This window comes from Oryx dammah, unplaced genomic scaffold (assembly GCF_014754425.2).
Source record: "Oryx dammah isolate SB20612 unplaced genomic scaffold, SCBI_Odam_1.1 HiC_scaffold_25, whole genome shotgun sequence".
NCBI lineage: Eukaryota > Metazoa > Chordata > Mammalia > Artiodactyla > Bovidae > Oryx > Oryx dammah.
This window is the reverse complement of record NW_024070209.1, coordinates 43,057,346-43,076,912: the sequence shown is the minus strand read 5'-3', so window position 1 is coordinate 43,076,912 and position 19,567 is coordinate 43,057,346. Positions and strand designations below refer to the sequence as shown.

General features: G+C 35.8%; 1 protein-coding gene across 1 annotated transcript in view; it reads right to left on the bottom strand.

Moving 5' to 3' along the window:
* Positions 1-7,920: 7,920 nt before the first annotated feature.
* Positions 7,921-19,567, bottom strand: part of PEX13 (peroxisomal biogenesis factor 13) — a 31,785-nt gene continuing 20,138 nt past the window's right edge. Inside the window, exons 2-4 of the mRNA XM_040224171.1 lie at positions 16,718-17,412; positions 12,931-13,056; positions 7,921-10,602 (exon numbers count right to left, since the gene is read on the bottom strand). Coding sequence (XP_040080105.1) covers positions 10,304-10,602; positions 12,931-13,056; positions 16,718-17,412 — 1,120 coding nt within the window. The 3' untranslated portion in view covers positions 7,921-10,303. The remainder of the gene's footprint in view (positions 10,603-12,930; positions 13,057-16,717; positions 17,413-19,567) is intronic.

Below are 19,567 nucleotides of genomic sequence, written 5' to 3'. Positions count from 1 at the left end.
AAGGAAACAAGAATCAAAACAGCTTCAAGCCTTCTCAGTGGTCACAATGGAAGCTGGAGACAACAGAGAAATCCCTTCAAATTTTTAACGGAAAACAACAGCCAGCTTGGAATTTTATATCATACTATTATTTAAACCGAGAGCAGAATTAAAGACAATTTCCAGACATTCAAGGACCCGTACTTCATCTCCCACAGAGCCTTTTTCAGGAAGCTGCTAAATGTGCTTTACATCAAAGAGAGTAAACCAAGAAAGACGTAAGAGTAGGGTATAGAAATAGAAAGATCATAGGACTCTTCAGGAAAATAAAAACAAAATCCAGGATAACTGTAACAGGCAAAGAGAGTGGCCAGTTCAGATTTGTGCAGTGACTCGATACTTCAACATAATGCTTACGTGGTACCATATTTAAAAAAATATCTCACAATGCCTGGGTGAGCCTGACCTAAGTTGGCTTGCTGATGGTCTAGCTCTTTCCTTCTGCTCCCTGGATCTTTCAAGAACACACAAATGTTCTGCTTTGACCTACTTCTGAGTGCTGAAGGATAGCCACCAGAAGCTTAAAAGTGGAAAAGCCTAAGCAGCCCAATCCTCCTGATTGTTACAGGCAGGTATCAAGTTCTAGGTGCTGGCACATCTTTCAAAATATTGGGTTGACCAGAAAGTTGGTTCGGGTTTTTCTGTACTATTGTATGGAAAAATCAAACGATCTTTCCCACCAACCCAGTACATAAAATGTCGATAACCCTAGGTTTCCCAGTATTAGCTCAATGACTTTCTCCAGAAAAGGCTTTTGTAAAATATCAGAGAAAATGAGGCCAGACCATGACCCAGAGCCCATTTTCAGCTTATCTTCTTCTAGGACATCTCATCAAATAGTGGCAATTCTGCCTTCTGAACACACAGTTACATTTCTGCATAATACCCCAATTTTAATCATCTTCTATACTCATTTATTTATCAGAGAAGTCAATGGCACCCCACTCCAGTTCTCTTGCCTGGAAAATCCCATGGATGGTGGAGCCTGGAAGGCTGCAGGCCATGGGGTCGCTGAGGGTCGGACACGACTGAAAGACTTCACTTTCACTTTTCACTTTCCTGCATTGGAGAAGGAAATGGCAACCCACTCCAGTGTTCTTGCCTAGAGGATCCCAGAGACAGGGGAGCCTGGTGGGCTACTGTCTATGGGGTTGCACAGAGTCAGACACGACTGAAGTGACTTAGCAGCAGCAGCAGCATACTCATTTATGGGCTTCCCTTATAGCTCAGTCAGTAAAGAATCTCCTTGCAGTGCAGGAGACAGGGTTTGATTTCCGGGTTGGGAATATCCCCTGGAGAAGGAAATGGCAACCAACTCTAATATTCTTGCCTGGAGAATCCCATGTACAGAGGAGCCTGGCAGGTTCCCAGGCTATGGAGTTGCAAGAGTCGGACACAACTTAGCAACTAAACCACCATACTCATTTATATGTGTATTTTTGATAAATCATTTCATTAAAAAATAACATCGAGTAGGAATGCAAGAATAGCTCAGTATCAGAAATCAATGTTATTCTCTATATTACTATAACTAAAGGTGAAAACAAAAAAACACCTGAAAAAAGGCATATATAAAATATCAATAAACGGGAACTTCTTTTGAAAAAGACTAACTAGCATAAAACTACAGTAAACATAGCATTTAACAGAGCAAGTTTAGAATCTGAAGTAGAAATTTGATAAAAATGCCTGCTACCACAGCTCTGTCAAAGAGAGACTGGCAACCTGGCCAAAACAGTCAAAATCAAAGAAAGGTATAAGGCCTTTCAGGAAGAACTAAAATTCATTATTTGTATTTCATAGACAACCACAGAGAATCACTAACTTTAGAACTAAAAAGCATTCATCAAAGCTACAAATACAAGATCAGCATACCCTGATCTGACCTTATAAAAATGTTAATTCTAAAGTAATCTGCAAATTCAATTTCAATAAAAATTTCAGCAGCTTGTTTTTGGGAACTTTACTAAAAGGATACTAAAACAATAAAAATCAATGAAAGTTAATTCTATCAAAGTAGAACAAAAAGATTCAGCTATTTAGACATATTACAAAGTTATATTAAGACAATGTTATACTGGGAAAGGAACTGACATCAATAAACAGAACAGAGCCCCAAGTTTCATGTTTATGACAAATTGGTATGTAGTGAAATGGGTGAAAAATGGATTTAACAGATGGTGTTAGAAAAACCTTACAATTCTACTCTTCATGCCCAGCAGATATTCATACTCACAAGACTCAAAAGGATATAATTTGGTACTAAGGTCACTTAGCTTGCCAGAAAGGGCACAGTACAGTAAACCTGGCATCCACCTTAGGCAAGCCGCAGATGCCACAGAAACCATTATGGTGTAAAAATCCCTGAGGGTGGGTTCCTCGCAAGCTTGGTTAACAGTTCTATCTTACTCGGAGACATGTCAAAGCCTGTGCTTTCTGCAACCAAATATATGCTGCTGGATAAACAGCAGGCATTCCTTATGTATCTTAACCCACAATTTCAAGGAAATAGTGCTAACAAAGTAAATCCAAGATAATTTTCCTCTAGAGAGAGAGAAAAGTGGTTTTATTAATAACCCTTTTAATGATTAGCTGGAGAATAAGTTGAATTCATATCTCATACTATATCCAATAGTTTCGGATCCCGGAGCCCATGAGCCAGGCTGACATCTGCTCTTGAGGTATATTATGTTACATTCTTTGATTATATTCTTCACAGCCAAAGATGGAGAAGCTCTATACACTCAGCAAAAACAAGACCAGGAGCTGACTGCGGCTCAGATCATGAACTGCTTATTGCCAAATTCAGACTTAAATTGAAGAAAGTAGGGAAAACCACTAGACCATTCAGATATGACCTAAATCAAATCCCTTACGATTGTACAATGGAAGTGACAAATACATTCAAGGGATTAGAAATGACAGAGTGCCTGAAGAACTATGGATGGAGGTTTGTGACATTGTACAGGAGGTAGTGATCAAGACCATCCCCAAGAAAAAGAAATGCAAAAAGGCAAAAATGGTTGTCTGAGGAGGCCTTACAAATAGCTGTGAAAAGAAGAGAAGTGAAATGCAAAGGAGAAAAGGAAAGATAACTATCTGAATGCAGAGTTCCAAAGAATAGCAAGGATAGATAAGAACGCCCTCCTCAGTGATCAATGCAAAGTAATAGAAGAAAACAATAGAAAGTGAAAGACTAGAGATCTCTTCAAGAAAATCAGAGACACCAAGGGAACATTTCATGCAAAGAGGAACACAATAAAGGACAGAAATGGTATGGACCTAACATGAGCAGAAGATATTAAGAAGAGGTGGCAAGAATACATAGAAGAACTATACAAAAAAGATCTTCATAACCCAGATAACCACGATGGTCTGATCACTCACCTACAGCCAGACACCCTGGAATTCGAAGTCAAGTGGGCTTTAGGAAGCATCACTATGAACAAAGCTAGTAGAGGTGATAGAATTCCAGTCAAGCTATTTCAAATCCTAAAAGATGATGCTGTGAAAGTGCTGCACTCAATATGCCAGCAAATTTGGAAAACTCAGCAGTGGCCACAGGACTGGAAAAGGTCAGTTTTCATTTCAGTCTCAAAGAAGGGCAATGCCAAAGAATGCTCAAACTACTACACAACTGCACTCATCTCACACACTAGCAAAGTAATGCTCAAAATTCTCCAAGCCAGACTTCAACAGTACATGAACTGTGAACTCCCAGATGTTCAAGCTGGATTTAGAAAAGGTAGAGGAAGCAGAGATCAAATTGCCAACATCCACTGGACCAATGAAGAAGTGACAGTTCCAGAAAAACATCTACTTCTGCTTTATTGACTATGCCAAAGCCTTTGACTGTGTGGATCACAACAAACTGTGGAAAATTCTTAAAGAGATGGGAATGCCACACCACCTTACTTGCCTCCTGAGAAACCTATATGCAGGTTAAGAAGCAACAGTTAGAACCAGACATGGAACAACCAACTGGTTCAAAGTTGGGAAAGGAGTACATCAAGGCTCTACATTGTCACCCTGCTTATTTAATTTATATGCAGAGTACATCATGCGAAATGCTGGGCTGGATGAAGCACAAGTTTGAATCAAGATTGCCAGGAGAAATATCAATAATCTCACATACACAGATGACACCACCCTTATGGCAGAAAGCAAAAAACTAAGGAGCCTCTTGATGAAAGTGAAAGAGGAAAGTGGAAAAGCTGGCTTAAAACTCAACATTCAGAAAACTAAGATCATGGCATCTGGTCCCATCACTTCATGGCAAATAGATGGGAAAACAATGGAAACAGTGACACTTTAATTTTTTGGCTCCAAGATCACCGCAGATGGTGATTGCAGCCATGAAATTAAAAGACGCTTGCTCCTTGGAAGAAAAGCTATCACCAATCTAGACATCATATTAAAAAGCAGAGACATTACTTTGCCAACAATGGTCTGCCTAATAAAAGCTGTGGTTTTTCCTGTAGTCAAACATGGATGTGAGAGTTGGACCATAAAGCTGAGTGCCAAAGAATTGATGCTTTTGAACTGTGGCGCTGGAGAAGACTCTTGAGAGTCCCATGGACTGCAAGGAGATCCAACCAGTCAATCCTAAAGGAAATCAGTCCTGAATATTCACTGGAAGGACTGATGTTGACGCTGAAGCTCCAGTATTTTGGCCATCTGATGCAAGGAGCCAACTCATTGAAAAAGACTCTGATGCTGGGAAAGACTGAAGGCAAGAGAGGGGGATGGCATCACCGACTCAATGGACATGAGTTTGAGCAAGCTCTGGGAGTTGGTGATGGACAACCCTGGCATGCTGCAGTTCACGGGCTCACAAAGAGTTAAGACACAACTGAGTGACAGAACTAACTGACTGACTGACTATATTCAAAACTAAACTCCAGTTAAATTAAATATAAATATAAAACTATAACAGTGATAGACAAAGACCTAAAAAAATATAACTGGAAGAAAAATTTCTATTCCATCAGTGACACCAATGGAAAGAATAAACGACAAGCCCAAGTTATTTCCAACATGTGCACCTAACAAGGAAACATTACCTAGAATATAGAATTTCTTGCACTATAATCAACAAGAAAGTGAAAAATTAATAGAAAAATGGACATAAGTACAGGCCATCCACTGTCTATAAGTATAGGCAATCCATAGAATGGAAAACCAGAATGACTAAAAAGTATATACTCAGGGCTTCCCTTGTGGCTTGGTGGTAAAGAATCCACTTGTCAACACAGGAGACACGTGTTTGATCCCTGGTCCAAGAAGATCCCAGATGCCATGGGACAGCTGGGCCCATGTGCCACAACTACTGAGCCTGTGCTCTGAAGCCTGTGAGCCACAACTACCGGGTCCACATGCCACAATTACTGAAGCATGCGTGCGTAGAGCCCTTGCTTCACAACATGAGAAACCAGCACAATGAGAAGCCGGTGCATCACAACTAGAGAGTAGACCCCAACTGCTGCAACCAGGGAAAGTATGCACGCAGCAATGAAGACCCAGAGCAGTCATTAAAAAAGTACATGTGTGGGCTTATTAGTAATCAGATAATGCAAATTAAGACAGCGTACAATTTCATATACAGATTATAAAAAATCAGAAAATATCAAGTGCTGCTTAAGATGTACAGGAAACGATATTCTCATGTCTTGCTGGTGTAAGTGCAAATTATACAACCATTCATGCGAACAATCCAGCATTACTAACTGAAATTAAATATGCATATACTTAAAACACCAGCCATTCTACTCTAGGACATATATACCAAAGAAACTACAGGGCAGAGTCATAAGAAAAAACGTACAAGTTTGTATAAGTGTGAACAGCTGGAAATAACCTGAGTATCTATGACTAGAGGAAAAGATAAGCTATAGTATGTGAATATAACAGAATAATATGCATCAGAAAGCATGTTATATACAGTAAGATGAATAGTTCCTAAAATCCGAATGTTTTATGAAAGTTAGAAGTAAAATGAGTTTTATACCATAATATCACTTATATAAAACTGAAAGTTATACAAAATAAATGTTATCATACAGTTTTTTAAAGAAATACACGAAACATTTAGAAGATGGCTTGGAAGGATAAACATTAAATACAGAAGAGAGTGGAGAGTATGGAATTGCAGGCAGCAGATGAAAAAAGTATTAGAGTAAAATGAAACAGAATAAAGCTATAGATTTTCTAGACCAATGATAATGGTGTCATTATTAGAGTGTAATCAATAACTGAGTCAATTCTGAGCATGTGAAATTCTTAAAAAACAAGACAATGTATATGAGGAGAGAAACACTGTTAGGTTAGAATACTTAAAACATTACTTCTTTAAATGTGAAAAACTATTCATATGGCATAATATAGTATAGTATTTCCATAATATAGTATGCCCTATGAATAGGGCATATATACTCCAGAGGATTCATGACTTAGTTGTCTTAATTTAAAAGAAACAGTTCCTTCTCCCAAATGAGATAACCTACATAAAAACAACATACAATATGAAAGGATACTTCAAGGCAATGCTTAAAAAACAAAATTTCTTTGTGTTGAATAAATATTCCACTGCATTTTTCTAGGCTGTTCAGGTATTCAGCAAAGTAATTTAAAATTACATTTCAGGCAAAGTTGGAGAAGGCAATGGCACCCCACTCCAGTACGCTTGCCTGGAATATCCCATGGACTGAGGAGCCTACCTACAGTCCTTGGGACCGCCAAGAGCCGGACATGACTGCAGCCGGACATGACTGAGCGACTTCACTTTCACTTTTCACTTTCATGCACTGGAGAAGGAAATGGCAACCCACTCCAGTATTCTTGCTTGGAGAATCCCAGGGACAGAGGAGCCTGGTGGGCTGCCGTCTAAGGGATTGCACAGTGTCGGACACAACTGACGCAACTTAGCAGCAGCAGCAGCAGGCAAAGGTATAAGTACTAGTGAACTAATTTCAACTTTTAATTATGTGTGAATATGAAATTTGAGATTGATATAAATACCTTGTGCCATTTTAACAGCATGTGGGAAGTTTAAATAAACATGGAAAAAATTACAAAATATATAGCTGCCATAATCTCTTTTGATTTATATTTTTTAAAAAAAAAAGCACTCTTATGTGAGGCAGATATAGCAGCTATCACCAATGTCATCAATGAGGAAACTGAAAAATAATCTTACAGTAAGTAAATGTCACAGTAAGTATTGTCCAGACTAGAATCTAGGTCTCCCAAAACCTAGATCTGAGGTCTTTTTAAAATTTATTTTATGAGGTCTTATTTTAATATATTATTGACTGGAGATGTATCAATACATTTTTTAGAGAGTGATATAATCAGCATCACTGTGAAACGTTGTTAGAGCTTAAAATTGATCAAGGGCTCATTATACAACTTATGATTGTCATTATCATTCCCATTTTGCTCTGTTGGGTTTTTGTTCCAACCTTGTGTATATTTTAAATGCAAGTTTATTTCATAAAATTTTGAGGAAGAAGCATTTTTCAGTGAACTTTATGTAGATACTTTTTCTTCTCTGATTGTGTAAGGGACATATATACTAGTGTCTCAGAAGATGATAGTTCTTCAGAATACAGTTCTGATTCAGATAGGGAAAAAAAAAAAAAGGCAAAAAACCTGAGTGATGGATTGATACGGAGAGTGAAAATGAAACTCACTGGGCTGGAGACTTTACAGGTGTGTCAGGTATAACTACTGGGTACAATAACCCAAAGGGTGCTAGTGAAATAACAGAATTAACTTTTGGGTGGCCGAAATAAAAACTGCTGGCCATAGGGGTTAGTTTCTTCAAAAATTCCCCGGTCAATAATGAGTTAACTCATCTTCAAGGTAATTTTTATATAAGTGTAAATTCAATATTTTCTTTAATCACAAGTAAATAGAAAAGACACATGGATCTGCAGTAGCTAATATACACAATGATATGAAGAAAAACAGACTTTTACATTAATTGCAATCCTGTAAAGAGTTAACAGTTTGTCTTCAGAAAATGTCAATCAAGTTTAATATATTTTTATTTGTCCAATAAAATAACTTCACAATCTATTAAAAATAAAATGTTAACTGCATTTAATATTTGTTCTTAGCACAAGATAAAGGACATCAGCATTCAAGTAAATATATGACACACTGACAGACTAAATAAAATACCTAAATAAAATGTTAAAACATGAAAATTTATAAAGCTTACCTTTTTCTATACTGATAAACTATAATCAGAAAAAAATTTAAATGAAACCTGTTTTATTGTTGTAACTTGTGATTATTGTATTTAATTGAAAATGTTTTTGTTTCAGTTTGTAATTTCTACAAAGCAGCAGTCCTAATAAGTTTCTAAAAATAACAATATTGAAACCTAAAACTGTCATGATAAGAAAGGTTACAAAATTTCTTTGCTTATTCCTAAATTCCTTTTCTAGATTATTATAAAAAGAATTTTTAGACACAAATAATGTACATAAAATATATGTTGCAATTTAGCATTCTTAACCAAAAAAAAAAAACCCATAAGAAAAGTAAAATTGTTTTTGTCATTTATTTTGTGCTATACTCTTGTCCCTATACATTTTTAATAGCAATCATAAAGACCCCTTTTCTAATCTAAATAGCACCAACTCAAGATTTCACCTCTACTTGCATTCAATTTAGATGTCTCAACATCAAATTTGATAATTTGTTTTATAAAAAATTTGTTTCAAGAACAAAATTTCCATAAATGACTTTCTAACAAAGCAAAGCAGAACCTCTAACTGTAGAATACAAATGGAAAATAGTATATAAGTAACTTAATCTCCTCAACTGGAAGGTTTGAAGAACTAGGTGTTAGAAAAATACATCTAGATAACAATTTTACTATTTTATTACTTTTCTCTGCATGGGGTCAACATTGTATTTTAAATAATACATTACTTACTATATTGTCACAAAAGAGAGTTTCCCAAGAAGCATTTAGTACAATTCTATGTTGATTATTCATATACTTGGTTCCTAATGTTTTAGTTTCAATTATTCCAGAATTACTTAGTTGTTGAACATAAACTCTATAAAAAAAAGATCAAAGTCTTTATCAAATAATTTCAAGTTTTCAACAATATCTGTAATATATTTTCATACTCTGTATAACTGATATTATCTTTGTAATATGATAATAGCAAGTATATGAATTTTCCAATTTTGTGGGGAAATATTCAGTGTACTGAAATTTAACTGTACCTAAAATCATTCCTAAACAAGTCAAATATATTATCATATTCTAAACGTCAATTCAGCATTTATAGTCTCAGTAGTAAAAACTGAACCTAAAAGAAATATGTACCTAATGTAATACACTCTCAATGTTTAAAGAACAGCCTGAATATGGAATTAAAAAAATAATTTTAATAGGTAGAAGCAGAGAATCTGTGAAAAGATTTAAAATCATTACTGCTAGAATTGAGTTGCAAACTTAAAGAACTTGAGTCTAGGCTGGAGAAAAACAAAGTAAATCTTTCAGATTAAGAATTCTAATTCACCTAGGATGAAAACTAGTCATACATATAAAAAGTCATATGACCCTCTGAAGAAAAGGAAGCAATCTGTAAGAAAGATAAATTATAGCCTTTTTACTAGCAAGGAAAACTATTCAGGCTAACTATCACCCTGGAACCATTTCCTTCACAATGCTTTTAGCAACCTTTCTAAGATAAAATTTTCAAAAATACAATAAAACATAATAGCATTAATTGTTGTTGGGTGAAAACATTTTACTACTGTCTAAAGCAAACCCAATACTGGATGTAATACACATCAGAAAATTTTTATTACTCAATTTATTTAAAGTTGTAGAAAAATTAGCCTGTTCTCATGCAGTCACTCAATTCCTGAGGATTCCAAGTCAATTAAACTAGAATTTTAAAATGTATTAGTGATCCCTACTGTAGCAAACTGTACTCTACAGTTCATCAATCTTACTCTTTCAGGAGAAACACAGGGTTTCAAATAAGATGAAAATGATAGTCTCCATAATCTTATAATTTAGACTAAACAAATATCCTCATGGTCCAATAACTCATAAAACATAACCAGGTCACTAGACCAACATACTAGTGTACAACTTTAATAACTTCTAGCAGCAAAACATCTCAAATAGTCATTAACAAATGTTTTCATTGGATTGTAGATTAATTTCTTTGTAAGAAGAAATTTTTAAAAAGTACTCTATAGTTCAACTTCAGGCAAACAATAAAAGTTATCAAAGATCCTGTTTATCTCCATTTTTCCCAGTGGAATCAGATGTAACTGGAACCTTATTAGTTTCAACAAAAACAGATTCAAAGGCAGCTTCCTGGTCATCCAAAGAATCAGCAGCTGTGGCTCCTTTAATTAGTGTTGTGTTGGTAAAAGACTGTTGCTGCTTGGAAATTTTACTGAATTCCACTGTTTTTCTACCTCTTCTTTTACCAAGAATTTTGACATAATTAGCAGGTATAAGTCCTGTTGTTTGACCATCAAGACTGGCCAGAAGCCAACCACGCACTCTGGGTTGTTGCTCTGATGGAAGAAAAGACAGCCTTGTAATTATAACATACTTTGAGGGTCCAACAAAATATTGATAGTAAAATGTTAAAATCTGTGTTATACTTACATAATATAGTATACTCATAAATAAATAGTGCACATGAATATTTAAAATCAAGATGACTAGGCTCAATTCTATGATCCCTTCTTATAACATTTTTAATTTTATATTTATGAAAATTTTTTTCAGCCTTGAAGAACATAAAGTTTATGTCAGTTGGTGCATTCATAGAGAAAAAAAATTCAGTTCTCTCAAAAGCTGAAAATTAACATCAATGTCTTTCATATTTTAAATTGAAATTTAAGGAATGAGTATCTTACTACTTTTTGATAAGTTAGAATGAGTATAGAAAATAGATACGTTCATTTATATAAGCCAGCTTTCTTTATATATTTTTGGCTGAAATTTAAAAAAATCCATTCTATGTGATTACAATTCACAATCCTGAAGGACAATGAATGTTAATTTTAACCCAAGGTGGGCAAAAATTGAAGACCTCAGTTACCTACAGCCACGTAACAAAAAGTTAATACTCTAAGCTTAAAGTAGAAAAGATTATTTAAATACTCCCACCTATTTAAAAAGAAAATTTATTGAAGCATAGTTGCTTTACAATGTTGTGCTATTTTTATTTATGTCTTTAAAAAGCTGTTTGTTAAGTTTTAGTTCAAAACTATAATTCTGGCATAATATGACATTTTCATGTTTCTCTATAATAAGAAGGAAAAAAAGTTAAATTAACCATGTCTGAGACTGATTTTGTTCTAAATGCCCTAACATATCTATGTTAGCAATGAATGAAGAAGCAAAGCCAAAGTGTTAAAAGGCACTATTAGTTGAAGAATAATCTGAGATGTAAAATTTTTCTGGAATATTATAATTGAAAGAATCCACATTTGATCTTTACTTTTAATTTATTAAAACTAATTATCTGTATCTTCCTCTAACAATAAATCTTAAAAAGAAAGAATTGTTTTGAAATCTAAGTAAATTACTATTTTGACTAGAAGGAAAACATGAATATAATACCTAGCAGCCAGAATTTTTCTTAAATTTACATTATTTAAAATTTTTTCTTGGAACCCTAGGTTTTGCGTGTGAAGAGATGAGGCAGAGATTTAGCAAATTTGATCCAAGATTTTCAACTAGTTACCGAAACTAATGATTTGAACACTGAAGATATTTCTTCCTTATGTAAAGAGTGACTAACACCAATAAAATGGCAGTTTCCATTAACAGATCACATGGATTAAAATACAGGTTCTGAAGTCAGATAAACCTGGGTTCACAGTCCATCTCCATTACATTTTAGGTAACACTGGACAATTCACTCATTCTGAGTTTCAGTTTTCTCATGTGTAAGCCAGGAACAGAATAATAACAGTACTTACTTCCCAGCATTATTATATGGTTTAAATTAAATATGTACAGTGTCTAGTCCATTTATTTTTTTCTTTTTTTGACCACTCTGCAGTTAGTAGAATCTTAGTTCCTCAACCAGGGGTTGGACCCTGCTCTAGGCAGTTTAGAGCACTGAGTCCTAACCACTGGACTGCCAGGGAATTCCTCCTGGTACATACTAAGCAGTCTATAAATGACCATTCTTATTATTACTACTAGTATCTTTACCAACAAAATGTGACTTTTCATAGAAAAACAATCCCTCAAATACACACATACAAAAAATCAATTTTTGTTTTTGTAAACCTATAAAACTTCTGATCATTAAGTGGAGGAAAAGGCCATTTTGTTTGGAGCCACTAAAAACTATTAGCAACCTGGTCTGAAAATTAACCTGAATGTCTATAAACATCTTGCTGAGGTTCTTTAATACTTTATGACAATAATTCCTAAATATTCATGTTGAAGTCTCTAAGGCAAACATGATTCAAGTGAAAAAGCAACACTAGTCTCAGCAACAAAAGACCAACAGGGATGTCTTAGATGATGCCAGGCAATTACTTTGGTTTATTAGGTTCTTTACATTTAGTGCTTACCTCATGTTTTGGGTTTGGTAATTAACTTGGAATTCAAATGTTTTAAGTTTAGAAGAGATCATATAAACAAAATCTTTCCTTATCTCAGTGAAATATTGGAACAACTTTGCTGGGACATTTCTCTCCCACTCCCCCAGATTTCAAAGGTTTACACTGACAAAAAGAAATTCTAGTAACTACCTCTGAGTTAACTAACAGTGACCAAGATCCTTTTTGTCCCCCACGATGCTTTAATGCAGTTTTCAATACATTTATAAATTCTAAAAGTACACAGGTAATTCCCATTTATTCATGTTTTCTTACCTTTGAGAGCTAAGTTCAGCATATCGCCAGCACGGAAAGAAATTTCTTCTTCAGATACAGCAACAAAATCATATTCTGCTCTAGCAACTACATGGTCATCCTCACCACTTGCCCAGTTGGTATTGTCTATAAACCAAATTAAGAATTAAGATTAGGTTCAGTGCAGTCCAGTCGCTCAGTCATGTCCGACTCTTTGCGACCCTATGAATGGAAGTTAAAAAAAAGATATTCCAGTGGCTGTGGTTTGCAAACTATATAAACTTATTTGCCAAGAGAAGAGCTGTCCTGCAAAGTAATTTCCACAATTAACAACACTATGTAAGATCAACAATATGTTCATTACAATATCTTTTATAAACTTTTTCCTTTTCTTTAAGTTCCAAATTCTAGTTTCCTTATTTTAAGCCAGGGGTTGGCAATTTTTTTTAATAGAGTAAAATAATTTTGATAGGAAATATTTTAAACTTTTTAGGCCATGAGGCAAAATTGAACATGTTGTGTAGTTTCTCATAAATGACAGAAAAAAATTTTCCATACATTTTATGAAAAATTAAAAATATAATAATTGAGGTTTTTTTATCTATTGTAAAGAATGGAAGCTTTTTGGGGTAGGATAATATTTCATTTAATTTGGGGTTCAAAGATAATATTTTCTATCATCTATTATCAATTGCAAATATACATCTGTTGACACTAATTTGTAATGAGATTTAAGGTATCTCATTTTGGAAATTTTTTTCAAAGATATGCATTGCTAAATTCTAATATCAATTCATTGAATATGTGGTTTTAATAAGCATATTCATCCTAAGAAGGTGAATAGCACAGAATAGTTAAGTTCTCTTGATATTAATCTTTTAACATGTCATTTCATTAGAAACTAATCACTTTCAAATGAAGATTAAATGGAAGGTCTTCAATGGCAGTTAAATGGGTTCTGAAATATGAACATGTCCTCCACACTTGCATGGAGGTCCAAAAACACCTCTGAATTATAGAATGACATAGAAAAGTGTAACTGCTGCAAATTTATGTGGGAATGGAAATCTTGTTTCATTAACTTTTGACAACCTATGAGGTATAAAAGCAATGTGACATTACTTGTGATTCAAACAATATTTGTTGTAAAAGTAATTTTACTCCAATGCTATTTTGCCTTACAGTTTTAGGTTGGATTCATTAAGAAGATTACCAAGTCTGCAGCAAAGACTGATTTTTAAAGCCACTTAGTGTTTTCTAATAGTGGCTCATAGTGATTCTTGTTTTTCAGAAAAATTGCAATCTTGGCCTTGATCCTCCCAAAACAGTAATAAAACTTAACCACTGAGTGCTCAGTCATCTCACTGCTGTATGGTAGGGCAAGTCAGTATCTTCAGCTTCTTCTGATAAAAATTCACAGAACTGGTAACAGTTATGTCCACAAGAATGGCTGAAGTTCATCTTTGACATTACTAGTTCAATAAGATATGATAAATTCAAATATTTTATGCAATGTACCTGCTGATGAAGAATACTATGAATAGAATAACTGTAGGCTTTAAAAATTATATTTTCAAAATTCTGTAAATTTTGTCCTGCCCAGGCTTCTGTTACACACAAATTTTTACCATTAGTTACAACACATCTCTGTAGATGTAACTTCAAGTTGGATTAGTGTTTTCCAACTGCTTTGAAAATACTCATCTGTAGTTGTTCCCTGCAGTCTGTTCACAGAGGCAACATCTTCAATCACTTCAAATTCAACAGGATTCTTCCAATAAACTACTGAACAGTATCAATATCTACTGGGTCCTCATAAGCCAAGTAAACCCATTCAAGCCAAGTAAATCCATTTGCCTAGTTTTAAAATGACTATTGCTGTTGTTTCAAATACTCTTCCAGAAACTGTTTTCCCTGGAATGTTAATAGTCTCAAACAAGTTTACTTTCTCTGAACATATTTCCTTGGCTATTGCAATAACCAATGGTAAACAGATTTCCTTGCTAATCTGACAAAGAAGCCTCTCAGAAACTTACTTTGATTGCAGGCTTATTTTTTCTTTGTTTGCTCCTTCTCCCAACCCTGTTTTCGGGTGAGGGAATTCTGCTCTGATGAGATATTCCATTTTGAATTTTTTTATTTTTCTGACTGTTGACTTCCTGTTAGTTGGGAATACTGTGATGAGTGCTCAGTCTGGGAATGGTGATGTATTTTGTGTCACTTTAACACAGCTATGTTGTCACTGCATAACAAATGCAATGCTTTGCCACCTAATTCAGTACTATTCAATCCAGACAATACTGCGCCTTCAAAGTGTGACATTCAAAGTATACTTTACTGTTCCTTTCTCATGAGGCATGTCTGCACTCATAATAAAAAATATGTACTGCAGTTTAACAATACATGTCTCACTCAATACATTGTCAAGTTATAATATTGAGATATGCAGTGTGTAGAACAAGTGCAAGGCAACAAGAGTACCAACAAAGACAGGGTCTCTGTTATAAACTACTCAACTCTGGTCTTTCAGTACATAAGCAGCCATAATAAAATGCACATGAATGAATGTGGCTGTGTTCTAATAAAACTTTACTAATGGACACATGCTCCCTCTCTGGCCTCAGATTAAAAAATCACCTCTCCTTTTCACCTGTCTTGGATTGTATCCTTTCCTACTCTCTTACAGGAGGCTGCATCTTTTGACTCCTCTCCGTGGAAATTAAGATCTTCCATTTCTAGGTTACAATATAATTTCTCAGCCTTACTTTCCAGTATCCTTCTATCCAATATTATAGGACAGTTGATGAACAATTCTTATAGTTCCTGCCTATATACTTTTGTTCAAGCTATTCCATCTGCTTCACAGTCTTGTTTTTTTCCTACATAACTGATGGAACAGTATCTGTCTTTCCAAAATCTAACTTAGATGCTACTTATTTCTAGATACGAATAGTCAAAAAACATCAGCTTCAATTCTAAATAGAGATAATACTCTGTACCAGTTGACAGAGTAGGGGCTTAACAGTCAAAGATGCCTCATTTTGGTTTTGGTTCTGGCTTATTAAAGATGTGACCCTGAGCAACTAACTTCTTTGAACTTTAGTTCTATCACTTGTAAAATGAGGATAATTCCTCTTAGGATTGTTGTAAGAATTAAATGAGTAAAATACTCAAAATACATAGCACAGTGTCTTTCATATAAAAAAGGTTCCATAAATCTTATGTTTCTCACCAACTGTCATACTCCTTATACTCTTTATGCCTCACTACAATTACCTATATGTGTACCTCACTTACTTCTCTCTCAGTACATTTTAAAAAGGATAAGGGGTTTAATTCCCTATGTTATCTCTGTATCTTCTACAGCATCAAGTTTAGTACTTTCTGAACAGCAGTTAAGTAATGTGTGCTGTTAAACTGAACTAACAAAGACTAAATCAACAAGTCTGTTTTTGCTATATGTTCCTCTTCCAGTTTTGAAGTTCTTAACTGAAAAAAACAATAACTCAATCAAAAGATTAAATACAAATGAATATAAAAAAGCTAATTAATTATTGAAATTTAAGACTTATACATATATATATAGTATTTTTTGTTTCGATGTATACCATTTTTTAAAGGTCTTTATTGAATTTAGCATTGCTTCTGTTTGGATGTTTTGGTTTTCTGGCTGTGAGGTATGTGGGATCATAGCTCTCTGACCAGGGATTGAACCCACACCCTCTACGTTGGAAGATAAAGTCTTAACTGCTGGACCACCAGGGAAATCCTTGTTACATGGTTGTTAAACCCATTCTATTACTCTTACCTGTTACTTCATCACTGTGAGTAGATAGCAGTTTCCAGATGAGGTAAGGACCACCAAGGATAACAGCAAAGAATAAGAATATCGGCCAAGATTTTGCTGAGTTAGCTGCTCTGTCCTCAGCACCAAGACAAGCCACAGTTCCTTCACTTTCTGCCCATAGGTCCTCATTCTCCAAGCCTCTTCTTAAACCTATCATCCACTGTAACCGTCTATAAAGATATCTTATAGTCCTAACTAATGCAAAAGCTGAAAAAACCTTTGTGAAGTGTATTTTTAATCGGGAAAAGTGGTTTGCCACATCCAATACAGCCCTGAAACTGTTATAGACAGCTGAAAAAGTAGCATCCATCATCATGCTGACAGAGGCAAATGCATGCACAATACTTTCAATGGACTGAAATGCACCTCTGCTGCTTTCTTCAGCTTGCTGAACGAATCTACTAGGTGGAAGATCATCTATACGAAGGCGGTTATAGCCCAGCCCGTTATATCCGTAACTATAAGGGCTATAGCTTCCATAAAATGAATTTCCATAGGCACCATATCCAGAAGAAAATGAACTGTAAGCAGGTCTGAAAGTGTTCAAATTGCTGCTTCCTGTCTGCTGTGATGGCCTTGGAAGAATGGGTGGTGGCACTCTGGTAAGTGCTGGTTGTCCAGGTCTTGTCAATAAAGTAGGACCCAAATCAGCAGATCTAAAACCGAAAAAGTTTCAAAATTGTAACTTAAGCACACAATAAATTCATTCACAGTAACTACTAAACTTGCTATATAAACAGTATTATGATTCTATTGAGTTCAGTTCAGTTGCTCAGTTGTGTCTGATTCTTTGCAACCCCATGAACCTCAGCACGCCAGGCCTCCAACTCCCAGAGTCCACCCAAACCCATGTTATCGAGTCGGTGATGCTATCCAACCATCTCACCCTCTGTCGTCCCCGTCTCCTCCTGCCCTCAATCTTTCCCAGTATCTTTTCCAATGAGTCAGCTCTTCACATCAGGTGGCCAAAGTACTGGAGTTTCAGCTTCAACATCAGTCCTTCCAATGAACAACCAGGGCTGATCTCCTTTAGAATGGACTGGTTGGATCTCCTTGCAGTCCAAGGGACTCTCAAGAGTCTTCTCCAACACCACAGTTCAAAAGCATCAATTCTTCTGCGCTCACCTTTCTTTATAGTCCCAACTCTCACATCCATACATGACTACTGGAAAAACCATAGCTTTGACTAGATGGACCTTTGTTGGTAAAGTAATGTCTCTGCTTTTTAATATGCTATCTAGGTTGGTCATAACTTTCCTTCCAAGGAGTAAGCGTCTTTTAATTTCATGGCTGCAATCACCATCTGCAGTGATTTTGGAGCCCAGAAAAATAGTCAGTCACTGTTTTCACTGTTTATCCATCTATTCGCCATGAAGTGATGGGACCAGATGCCATGATCTTCGTTTTCTGAATGTTGAGCTTTAAGCCAACTTTTTCACCCTCTTCTTTCACTTTCATCAAGAGGCTCTTTAGTTCTTCTTCACTTTCTGCCATAAGAGTGATGTCATCTGCATATCTGAGATTATTGACATTTCTCCCAGCAATCTTGATTCCAGCTTGTGCTTCCTCCAGCCTAGCGTTTCTCATGATGTACTCTGCATATAAGTTAAATAAGCAGGGTGACAATATACAGCCTTGACATACTCCTTTTCCTATTTGGAACCAGTCTGTTGTTCCGTGTCCAGTTCTAACTGTTGCTTCCTGACCTGCATACAGGTTTCTCAGGAGGCAGGTGAGGTGGTCTGCTATTCCCATCGCTTTCAGAATTTTCCACAGTTTATTGTGATCCACACAGTCAAAGGCTTTGGCATAGTCAATAAAGCAGAAATAGATGTTTTTCTGGAACTCTCTTGCTTTTTCCATATCTAGTGGATTTGGCAATTTGATCTCTGGTTCCTCTGCCTTTTCTAAAACCAGCTTGAACATCTGGAAGTTCACGGTTCATGTATTTCTGAAGCCTGGCTTGGAGAATTTTAAGCATTACTCTACTAGCATGTGAGATGAGTGCAAATGTGCAGTAGTTTGAGCATTCTTTGGCATTGCCTTTCTTTGGGATTGGAATGAAAACTGACCTTTTCCAGTCCTGTGGCCACTGCTGAGTTTTTCAAATTTGCTGGCATATTGAGTGCAGCACTTTCACAGCATCATCTTTCAGGATTTGAAATAGCTCAACTGGAATTCCATCACCTCCACTAGCTTTGTTTGTAGTGATGCTTCCTAAGGCCCACTTGACTTCACATTCCAGGATGTCTGACTCTAGGTGAGTGATCACACCATCGTGATTATCTGGGTCATGAAGACCATTTTTGTACAGTTCTTCTGTGTCTTTTTGCCACCTCTTCTTAGTATCTTCTTCCCTGGTGGCTCAAACGGTAAAGCGTCTGCCTGCAATGCGGGAGACCCAGGTTCAATCCCTGGTTTGGGAAGATCCCCTGGAGAAGGAAATGGCGACCCATTCCAGTACTCTTGCCTGGAAAATTCCAAGGACTGAAGGGCCTGGTAGGCTACAGTCCATGGGACCACAAAAGAGTTGGACATGACTGAGCAACTTCACTTTTCTTTTCTGTTAGGTCCCTACCATTTCTGTCCTTTATTGAGCCCATCTTTGCATGAAATATTCCCTTGGTATCTCTAATTTTCTTGAAGAGATCTTTTCTTGACAGATCTTGAAGAAGATCTGTCTAGTCTTTCCCATTCCATTGTTTCCCTCTATTTCTTTGCATTGATTGCTGAGGAAGGCGTTCTTATCTCTCCTTACTATTCTTTGGAACTCTACATTCAGATGCTTATATCTTTCCTTTTCCCCTCTGC